Source organism: Curcuma longa, chromosome 2 (assembly GCF_044706935.1).
Source record: "Curcuma longa cultivar G26 ecotype Majalengka, Jawa Barat chromosome 2, ITB_CL_G26_1.1, whole genome shotgun sequence".
In the NCBI taxonomy this organism is placed as follows: Eukaryota; Viridiplantae; Streptophyta; class Magnoliopsida; order Zingiberales; family Zingiberaceae; genus Curcuma; species Curcuma longa.
Genome location: NC_133862.1, coordinates 5011956 through 5023701, shown reverse-complemented (window position 1 = coordinate 5023701; position 11746 = coordinate 5011956). Strand labels below are relative to the sequence as shown.

The following is an 11746-nucleotide window of genomic DNA, read 5'->3' as shown; positions in this document are numbered from 1 at the left end:
ATCTCATAACAATTCTAATACAATAGCACATTGTTGAGAAAGGAAACACTGAATGAGTCGACCGAGAGATATTACATAGATTATCAACGTTCAAAAAACCTGGAAAGAATCAAGACGACAAGGATACATGGACAGAAAAAATTACCATAAACAAAGGCTGCTGCCTCACTGCAGTCCTGAGGTTCTTCCTAACACTTGAATGAACATCTTTGATCATTGTAATGGAGCAGACGAACAGTGACGTGATACAGTATCAGAGTGCTACTCGGATCTGTTGGCCTTCACATGACATGGCAAATGCAAATTTACTGAATTACACATTCACATCTTCTCAATTTTTCATGTTCAAATTCGTCGTCGGATACACCATAATCACTGCAACATTTGAAAGGCAGATATCAACATAAAAACTGGATAAGCACTATAACGAAAAGAGAGAACATCGAGTCAGTGATCTTTTGCTTAATATGAGCAGAACAGAGAAGTGAGGAGACAGGATTCCATAGCTGAATAATAGCAGAATAAGAATTAATCTGGAGCCAAAATTGACAGTGTTTTACCGAGCTTACATGAAATTAGTTATGGTTCTCATACTGTGTATTAATTGCTCATGATGTCACTATTTGGCCAGCATAAAATTTTATTAGCAACATTATAGCCGTTGGAACTTTGGTTGCAGTGGATCCGAATAATCACTTTGTCAACTAGTAGTAATCACGGGTTTTGAAGCACATGATCATTTTTGATGATGCTCCATTTGTGCTAATCAGTGCTGTGCAACTGAGAACCGATGAATTTCCTCTACGATACAATGAGATAGAGTAACCTTTTATAGACTTGCACTGTCCAAGAACAACCGACAACCCATTTGACAGAAGAAAAAAAAAACATGTCGCTGAATCCGTATACCAGAGTGTGGAAATTCAATGGCTGAAACTTAGTCTAAAGTGAGGAAGAAGGTTACTGCAGGAGGAAAAGAGGAAGCTCGTTGCTTGCTGAGAATTCTATAAAATTCAAGTGAGTCTGCCAAGCCCACTCTGGCCCTTAACATAGACTAGTTTTGTCCCTTGGTTGGACTATATCTCTTAGACCATACCCAACTAGACTTTACTTGGCTCTTAGATTGCTTGGACAATCTAGATTGTGCCAAACTATTTCACCCAGATCCATTCAATCATTAGTTTGCCAGTTAGGCAATTGTTGATGAGCGCATTTGATTGGTAGATCCATCTTCCTACATAGCAACCTAGGTGGAGACAATTATCAAATATGTGCCTCGACACAATAAAGCAAAATACAATGTGAATCAAGTGCCACATTGCACTATGTAAGCTTCTTTGCCATGTGTCAAATTAGCTCAGTCATGCACAGGCAATTGTGCAATAACAGTGCATCACATTGTGTCTATCATGCGCATTGCATCACAACACTCATGAGCATTGTGAATGACTTCACCATGTACAAAGCACGTGGTGGCTCCAATAACTCTACCTTTTTGAAGATTAACTTAATATCTATGTTTAAATGTTGCAAACTCCCTCTAAAAGCTAGATGTTGACTAAAGTTCCTACATGAGTTTCCCATAAGGTGCAACATCTCCCTTTCTCATCTTTTCCATATCTTGAAAGCCTTTTTGAAAAATCCTTTATTTTGAAAAAAAAAATCAAAAAAAAAAACAAGAAAACAGATTACAATTCAAACGAAAGAAACATAAAATTCCTTACCTACAATAATCTATTTCAAGTCTGGGATCTATGGACTATGGTAGGTACTAGGAACAGGATACTAACCATATGATTGGCAAAGACTTGTATATTTTATTTGCTAATATCATAGTAAAACATACCTGAGCTCAAATTCTCTGACCTCAACAAGTTCTTTGCCACATTTATCTGTCCACTGAACTTTTCTACCCACAGTGCAACAAGATGTCTCAGTTTCAGTTTGTTCTATGACCTCATTGGCATCAACTTCTTTGTATGTGGAACAATCTCCGGAAGGTTTCTTTAGCTTATCCTTCAGGCAAGGCTTTCTGTCACTCTTGTAACAAGTATCACTGGCTGTTGTCTTGCTTGTGTCAGAAGAGATGTCTGTTGAAATTTCAGACTGTTTAACTAGACGAATTTTGCTTGGAGATTGCCCATCAAGTCGTGCATGATCATGCCTAAAGCAATTGAAGGAAATGCAGCCCCCAGAACTTTGGGTTTTCGTGGTAGTTGACTGAGGTTTGGGCTCAAATTCATGCTCCACTAACTGGTAACTACTCCAAGGTGAAACTTTCATGGGCTGTTCATTTTCCCGCCCAAAAAGCAAAAGGGCAAGACCATTGGTATATCCCGATGCAGAAGAAGAAAAGAATCCTCCTCCTTCAACAGTCAAAAGCATTTCAACAGTTCACTGCAGCCAATTAGCTGAAGCCACATCAAGGTTTTCGATGCACAGATGTATTGCTTTCTTGAGCATCAAAATTTTTCTCTTCAATCCATCAATTCAACTTCCTGCATGCAGTGACAGAAACTCGAAAACAATAGAAGGCAGTAGAGATCAATAAGTAAGCCCCAAACGTAGGTCAAGTAACAGTCTGGCAAATGTAAATCTATGTGCTTCGAAAATTGGATCATGATTTTGTTAAAAGAAGTGTGCACTTGTATTAGACTCAAAAATATTGTGGGTATGGTGTGACCCTTTACAATGGTCATCCCAGATCAATCCTTGCAAAAGGAAGCTAGTGCTCAATTCTTCAATTCTTCTTTTATAGAATTGATAGGGCCTTGTATGCAGCAAAAAGTTTCACAAAATGGAAACCATGTAAGATCCAAATTTTGCTTTGGATCATATCTTTAGAGAAGGATAGAAGTAGAAAACACTCTCTGAATGAGCATATTATAGGCAGAACTATTGTATGCAAACAAAAGGAGGGACCATGAAAATATAGAATTGACTGACAGCTGACAGCAATGCCTTCTTCCTATGGAAAACGGCAGATCTACACGGTGTGTTGTTGACAAATGCTCATTAACCAATGGAGTGAGAAACTAATAAAAAGTTTGACATACGTTTAAGCATTATGGTAGCAACGAAAATGAAAGTCAATTTTTATTAGTTTGACATACGTTTAAGCATTATGGTAGCAACGAAAATGAAAGTCAATTTGAATGAGCCACCCCAGTTATTGCTGGAACGGGAGTCAAAATTTTTAGTTGGTTGACAGGACACATCTCAATACACTAAGAAATTAACCCAAAAAAAAAAAAAAAAAAGGTTGCACACGATCAAAGGATTTCACCATCATTTACTCATATTTATGCATCGGTTAGCTTGTCAAAGCTAGCCACAATCCTCCCTTTGTCAATGCTTCAAGAAATTAGGAGCTATTTTCTTTCTCAACCTTCCAGAAAAACCGCAAGAAAAAAGACCATGAAAGAACAGGTATCCCTTTCCGCCATTTTACATTTCGAATGGAAAAATGGAAGTCTCTTATACTGACAACGAAAACACCACATTAAATCAACTCATATGTGATCCGCCGAACCAGAAACGAAAAATCCAATGACGTTTCCATGAAGATAACCTCCGCAGAGGAAATCATGAACAAAACTAGATGGACGCCAAAAGAGTCCCTTCCAACCAAAATATAGCATTCATATGAAGCCAGGGATCCACAGAACCAAAGGAGAAGGATAAGAATCTGAACTACGAATGTCCAAATCTCAGTAATCCCCCCCCCCCCCCCCCCCCCCCCCCTTACGCGCACTTATGGCTACAAATCTAGGGTTCCCACGCTATCACATCCAAAAGGAACAACAAAATCAATCCAAAAACTCATCATTTCACAAACAAAAACCAAGGATCATAGCTAATCTGAAGACATCGAACCTCGAATGGGATCTCAGCCACAAGGAGAGATTTGACAAAAATGGCAGCGACAGTGGCACTTGCGACGAACTCGGAGATCTATTTTGCTTCTCCTTCGCTGAGCACGCCAACGAATCGGCGCCGGGAAATAATTAAAAAGCACGCACCAAAGCGGGGAGCGGAGTCGGTCACTGCTTTCTCGCCTTTCCTTTCCGCTCGCACACCCGGTTCGGATCCACGGAACGATCACCGCCGTCGGATTAGCGCGAGCTCGGCGTCCGTACCGCATGGACCGCCCGATGGAGGCACCGGCTGACCCGGCTCGGAGTACGCCACACTTCACCAGAGACGAGAGTTTTTAAATTGTCGAGAGAATTTATAAATGTTACCTATCGAAGACCCACCCGCTCGGTACACCCTACGGATAATTTATGTACGTAGGTGGATCAAGTTCCCGTGACTTCTGTCGCACGCATTAGGTGGACCAATGGAAGTGTCGGTACATTATTGAAACGAGTATATTCTAGAATCCTCAGTCTTTTGGTTTGTGATTTTTTTCAAAAATTAGAAGGGCGCTGAGAGGGCATACTATTTTTTAAAAAATATTAAAAAGAAGCACTATCTTATTTTTTTTATTCTAATATTATTGTTATTCTATCATTGTTATATATATTATAATTGTTATATTCTAAAATAAAATTATTTTAATTTATCAAAATTATTATATATAAAGATTATTATACTAAAATATATTTTTATCAATTTATTTAAATTTAATTGAATTTTTTTTAAAAAAATTTAATAACTAATATGAATATAATTATTAGAATAATTTAATCAAAGTTAATTACTATAAAAGGACATTTTGAGATAAAAATACGCCGGGAGTTTTTGTTTTTTTTAAAAAACCTTTTATAAATAACCAAAATAAGGTTTTTGACTATTTTTCCTAAACAATTGTTTCTCTGAAAATTATTAAAAAATAAATTGTTTCAATATGCAATTAGCAGTAAGATTGATGATAATTCTATCCTACATAGTATGATTTTAATGGATATATCGCATTGCTTTCGTCCAGGGTTCGATGTCGTACATTAGGTTTCGATGATGGTATTAATTGCATCCATGTTTGTAAAATCACTGTCTTGGATCATAGTATTGCACAATCTTATGATCCGGAATACAAAATCAATCATAGATCATGCAAGATCATTTTTTGTTGTAGGATCGGTATGATCGGAGGAGGATCAGTATGATTGGAGCAGGATCAATACAATCGGAACAAGATCGATAGATCCTTTGAGAAGCCATTTTTTAACTCCGATTGAACCATAAAACTTATAATATATCAAATTGAAATTTATTACAGCTGGGTGAAAATCATAATCGCTTAGTTTTAGACAAAAAAATATCATTTAGAATATTTTAAGAGATGTGAAAGATTTTTAATATTTTTTATTATCTTTTGGTCTATTTTATAATTTAGATTATTTTTGTTTTTGCAAAATTAAGATTAATATTGTGAGACTATTTAAACATATATTTATTTTTGAATTAGTTTTTATCAATAATATTCTGCTCGTTTCTTTTCCCTAAACGATGAGGGTTTGGATGTCTATTGCATAATATTCTGCAGAATCAATAGATTTTTATAAGATTATTTTCAATGTTTACATTCGAATCAAAGGTCTTTACAATATTCTACTTTGTTGGCTGTAAGCCAAAAGAATATTCTTATAGTTGAATATTATTATTATGTTACTAAAAACTTTATATTCTTTTATTGTATGATATAAAAATATAAATATTATTAAATATTAATGTTCTTAATAGTTAAATTATTAACTATTTTAAATTTATACCTGTAATAATGATTGTATATATATGTAAAATTATTAATTTTTATTATTAATAATTATTAATCATGTATTATAAATTTTAAAAAATTTTGATAGGATCGTATAATTCTATGATCTAATCCTGATCGATCTATCATGATTCCAAATCGATATTACATAGGATCATGATTTTATAAACTATGATTGCAACAAGGTAAGAGTCTTTGACGATCTTATTCGCCAAGTAATCAAGTATGAGCCTTTCATCAATCGAAACGAAATGGTAGTTGAGATGCACACCATAGGTGTCGTCATCGCTTCCATTTTGTGTTCCTTATTTCGGTTCAACATTGTAAGTGTATTTAATTACACTCATTAGAAACAAAGTCATATGGAGCAAGTGGTAGTTTCATTGCAGCTTCCCGGGGCATAGCCTGAGTTATATTGGTTACATTTATTAAATATTTAAGACTAAAAGAAATAAAGGTTAATCATCACGAATGAAGATTTTGATTTAAAATTGAATTGGATAGAACAAAATTCGCAGCTTTCTCGGAGCCACGAGGGAGGCATGATCGTGGCCACCGCCCGTGTTTTGATTTCATTAAGTTTATCTTTATAAAAATTTTTTTTAATTGAAGTGGTAGTATGATTGCACCTTCATTTTAGAAATATTCATCCGCCATCATAGCCCTCGATGATATCTATATAAATTTATTAAATATTAAAATTTTAATAAAATAAATAAATTGAATCATCCAACTATGAAAAAAAAATGATTTAAATCAAATTGGATTGTCAACAAAATTCATCACGTAAGCATGAAGATAAGGAGTTTTCTTTAATTCAAATCGAAGTTGATTTCCCAATTTTATTTGATCTGATTCTCATTTAAATTTCCAATTACAACTCTCGTTAATTCTTCCTTTTCAAGAATAACGGTCCTTTTTTTCCCTCCTTTTATTATTTTTCAACCGATCAACATCAACTTTATTCCTTTTTCCTCTCTTTTTTAAGCACAAGTAGTTATTGTTTATTTTTTTTATTTTCTCAGCTAATCAAAATCATCAAAAAATGATAAAATCTTTTTTTTTTCCATCTTTTTAATTATTTTGCTGAACAATACAATAATGTAATGTAATGATTTTTTAATTATATATATATATATATATATATTATTTTTTAATAAATAATATATAATTTATTATATTAAATTTAAATCCACTCCCTCTCACATACTAATTTTAACCCTATTATTACCCTTTAAACTATACTTGTCTGTGAGTAGGATTCTTTGTTTGATGGTGTGAAGATTTTGGATGGGTAAAGATACGAGAATGAACACGATGAAAAAAAAAGTATTAAAGAAAAAAATCAGAATTATACCTATTAAAAAAAATCAGAAAGATACATAAATGTCATTTCATTTCATTGGAGGGGATGAACATTTCATTTCATTTGATTCACTGTTTAACTTGCGAGGTCTCCTAAGTCGTATTTTACAGAAGATTTCAACTAACCTACATCAAATCATCATTTGCAAAGTTTTCTGAAAATCCATTTGCAGCATCATCTAGATCGATATCGATCTCCATTTCAGGGCCTTCTGGTAGTCTCAACAATGGAAGAGTAGGAAAACTGAAGAAATAAATGCATGTGTTGTCCCAAAGATCACCGGCGAGCTTGCCACCGGCAGCAGCTTCTATGGCATCTGGATCATTTCGCGAAGATGCGGGCCGGGCGATATATCGATCGTCGACGTTGGCAGAGACATGAACCAGAGAGCATTGAGGAGCTCCGGCGGCCGCGAACCGAAGACGATGAAGTCTCCATGGATCATTGCATTCGACGCCGCTCTATGAAGGAGATGAACGTGAAATATTCATCAATTTGGTGATTTAATTAATAGATTAATTATAAAATATTTTATAATTAAATTGATGAATATTTTATAAAATATTCATCACCAAATTGATCATCACTTTCAGAATTGATACTGTATTTTATAAAATATTCATCACCAAATTGATCGATATGAATATTTTAGAGTTTATACTTTCAGAGTTGATATTGTATGCCAAATTGATCAATATTTTATAATTATAAAATATTTTATAATTATAAAATATTTTATAATTAAATTGATGAATATTTTATAAACTATTATTTTCACTTAAATTTTAAATATTCATCATTTGGGCAACTCTGAAAGGGATTTAATTAATAATAGATTAATTATAAAATATTCATCAATTTGGTGATTTAATTAAGTTGCCCAAAGTGTTAACCATTTAAAGTGGTAATATTTAAAATTAATTTCAAGAGCACCAGTGGTCTAGTGGTAGAATAGTACCCTGCCACGGTACAGACCCGGGTTCGATTCCCGGCTGGTGCATTTTTTTTAAAAAAAATTTCAATATCTTGTAAAAACTAAATAAAATAATAATAATAATGCACACATTTCTTACGTATTAAAAGAAAAAAGAAATTAATTATAAGAGCTTTTCCGTCTCCCCTGTCATGTCATTTCGGAGCATTTAAAGAAGCAATCTCCCAAAATTCTCTTCTTCTTTTTACATCGAAATAAAAAGGAGAAAAAAAATATTGAAAAAACGTCTTTCTCGGAAAGGGAAGACACTCTTTAACACGAAATGACAAGTGATTAAATATGTCTGCTATAAATAATCATTGCTTGATATTACAATTAGGTGTTTTTTTCCATCTTTAATTAACCCGGTGCAATTCGTGGGTTAATCATTCCAGCGTTGGGCCCACGCCTGAGTCCAGTTTTCGCACCAATAGGTAATTGAGTAAAAGCCTGGGTAATCATGAACGCGCACGCTTTAGCGGCTTTACGGCAAAATTGCGTACGCACGTGGCGCGGTGGCGGCGTCACTTACGACGTCAGCAAACCGGTTTAATTTTGTCATTGTTATCACGTAAACGATAAACCGGTTTATTATTTGATCAACTAATAACCGTCGACATATGTATAAGACGGCGATATATATATATTCCGCTACCAACCGTTCGCGCTCATTAGTCAACGATGCACACGTGATCCGCCGTCGGATCCATTACAAAATCTATTCCTTTTTCTCATAAGATTTAGTTTCGACATTGATTTTTTTCCCCCTCTCTTCGTTTTCTTCCTATAAATAGCGCAAAGAAACCTTCTTCTGATAAGCAAGGAAGGCATGGAGGAAGAGAGAGGGAAGAAGGAGGAGGAGGAGGAGGAGGAGGAGGAAAGAAATCAAGGTTTAAGAGAATGTGTGTCTTCTGTGGAAGTCAACCAGGGAAGAAGGCAAGCTATCAACAAGCTGCCGTGGATCTAGGAAATGAATTGGTAACTTACTTTTTTCTTGTATCATTACTCATCAAATTAACTTTCTCTTTTTTTTCTTCTCATTTTTCCATTATAAAAAGGAGAAAAAAGAGGATGAACAGATGCTTCGTTCTTCCTCCTCTTTGGCTTTGTTTTTGTTCCTTTTGAGTGGTATTCTAACTGTAGCTTTAGCTTGCTCTATTTGGTATAACAAGCAGGTGAAGAGTGGCATAGATTTGGTGTACGGAGGAGGGAGCATTGGACTGATGGGGCTTCTTTCTCATGCAGTGCATGACGGCGGCCGCCATGTTCTAGGGTTTATACTCTTCCTCTTCCTCTTCCTCTTCCTCTATATGTATACTTAAAAACAGTGTAAACCATAAGTTTCTTTTACTATGTTTTCTGAGCAGGGTGACTACAAGGTCCTTGATGCCAAGCGAGGTAATCGAGCTTCTCTAACTTCTAGTTCTTGTTCATTAATGTATGTGTCAAATTTGCATGCTGTGTCATCTATTTCATCGACAGTAAGCAAACGCCTGCCTTAGAAAGTGTTCATGGTGCTCACACTTTTATTTTAGATTCTTATTCTTTATTCAATAATTCAAAGTTTCCTAATCTCATATCGAAATTATAAAGAGACTGGAACAGTATGTGCTTTTGAGTCAAAAGTCCATATAATCCTGGAAAAAATTATGGAATCTTGCTGATAACCACAATTTTCTTTGAATGTATACATGAGAATTCATATTATATTCTTATTGATTTCGATCTGTACTTTAGTGCAAATTATTTCTAAATGTTTGTTTCTATTGTTGATAGATAGATAGATAGATTTGTGCTCAATTGTTTTTCATGTGACAATCAAGTTTACCTCATTGAGCTATTTGCAGTTAACTGATCATGCTGTAGGAGAAGTGCTAACCGTAGCCGATTTGCATGCCCGGAAAGCTGAGATGGCTCGCCGAGCAGATGCCTTCATTGCATTGCCTGGTTTACATACACATAGTCCCTTCAATTATGAGTGTCTATGGTTTTATACCATAGATATATATGCTTTGATCTCTCCTAGTTAGTTAGTTAGTTAACCTTAATTCGGGCATCATCGATCGATATATGAATTGGTTTATAGGCGGATACGGAACGCTCGAAGAACTTCTAGAGGTTATTACATGGGCTCAGCTAGGGATTCATAAGAAGCCAGTATATGTTCTACATGCCCTTGTTCATTATATTTGAGTTCCTTAATGTTTTACTGTATCAGTGTATTTGATCTGTAATTTGTCAGGTTGGGCTGCTAAATGTGGAAGGTTTCTATGATTCTCTTCTGTTATTTATCGATATGGCTGTAGACGAAGGGTTCATAAGCGAGGCAGCTCAGCACATCATCGTCTCTGCTCCCTCGGCTAAGGAACTGATCAGAAAATTAGAGGTAACCAACCTGTTAGTTAGCACTAAAGAGTTGATGAAGTGAAAAATTATGTACAAAATGGATTAGAAAATAGAGTATTATTCATTCTTCTTGTTCTAATGATTTTACAGGATTACACTCCCAAGTATGAAATAAACTTGGTTTGGGATCCTAAATTGGTTTGATCAGTTATTGTAAACACGTCGCTCGAACTCATCGATGAGCCCGAATTCAGCAAGCTTGGCTCGGTCGTGACTCGTGGATGTTGTTTTGCTTTTGGAAATAGCAACAAGAACTATGTTTTGTTATGTACATTTATAAGAACTGTTTGGGGAGCTGATCAGCTTCGAATATATGTGAATTTCAACTTCACCAGAGTTGATTGCTACGGATTGATCTATAAGAGCATCCATAATGCATAAGCGTTATAACGCCTTCCATCTCATTAAAATATTGGAATTGACTTCCACATATTTGTTATAATATTATACCTTTTTCACTCATATTTTTATTAATGTTAATAATTATTTATGGATCCCATCATCTACTTAGCTCCGTTCAAAAATAATTATTAAAAATTAATCTTAAACAATTTGAATCACTTTTATTTAATTTTTAATTTTATTTATATTTTTTAAATAAAAATTAAAATTAACCGTTAATAGCAATTAAAAATAATCATTTAATAAATATATTTAATAAAAATAAACAAATAAGCATGCGGGATGGGCCATTATAATTGATTATGATGAAAATTGTTGTGGGGCGTTATATTGAACGGGCGTTGATTTTGCCCTAATAATGGAAGATTACAAGATTATTGTCCACTTTTTTTATAAAGAGCCCCCGTTTGTTTCAATCAACTCAGCTATGTGTTTCTGATTTTATTTTAGTGATCCTTCCTCAATATTGGAGCATGATTCACATTCTCTTTCATCTGCCATTTATATCAAATTTATAATAATAATAAAGTATTTATTTATATCAAATTTATAATAATAATAAAGCATTTTTTTAAAAAAATTATCGTTCTAGCTATTTTAGATAAAATTACTTTAACATATTTAAAATTATTAAATAAGTATAACTAAGATAATTTTAATATCAATCAAAATTATTCAAATATTAATTAAAACTACTTTAATTTAATTAAAATTGATTTAACTTAATTAAAATTAGTAAAATATTATTAAAAAATTTTTGATCTACAATTAAAATACTTTTAATTAAAATTATTATAAAATGAACAAAATTCAAAATTACTCTACATTAAAATTTTCAATTAGAACAACACTACTTTCATAATATTAGCCATCATTT

The 11746-nt window shown here is 33.9% G+C and overlaps 1 protein-coding gene, 1 non-coding gene and 1 pseudogene across 2 annotated transcripts; 2 read left to right on the top strand and 1 right to left on the bottom strand.

The window, feature by feature from the left end:
• Positions 1 to 291: 291 nt before the first annotated feature.
• Positions 292 to 2385, bottom strand: LOC141816795 (uncharacterized). The gene is made up of 2 exons (XM_074704529.1): positions 1847 to 2385; positions 292 to 375 (listed from the first exon to the last, which is right to left on the bottom strand). The coding sequence occupies exons 1-2, from the start codon at positions 2383 to 2385 to the stop codon at positions 306 to 308; spliced, it is 609 nt and encodes a 202-aa protein (XP_074560630.1). The 3' UTR covers positions 292 to 305.
• Positions 2386 to 8017: 5632 nt separating this feature from the next.
• On the top strand, positions 8018 to 8088 carry TRNAG-GCC (transfer RNA glycine (anticodon GCC)). The gene has a single exon. It is a non-coding gene; the product is annotated as a tRNA-Gly (tRNA).
• Positions 8089 to 8890: 802 nt separating this feature from the next.
• Positions 8891 to 10611, top strand: LOC141821461 (cytokinin riboside 5'-monophosphate phosphoribohydrolase LOG-like; annotated as a pseudogene).
• Positions 10612 to 11746: the final 1135 nt, after the last annotated feature.

Bases quoted from the DNA above. Each gene is read 5' to 3' on its own strand.
- LOC141816795 (XM_074704529.1), bottom strand. From the start codon at position 2,385: ATGCTTTTGACTGTTGAAGGAGGAGGATTCTTTTCTTCTTCTGCATCG. The intron at 376-1,846 runs GTATGTTTTACT...CAAATGTTGCAG, and splicing joins GTCAGAGAATTTGAGCTCAG to TGATTATGGTGTATCCGACG.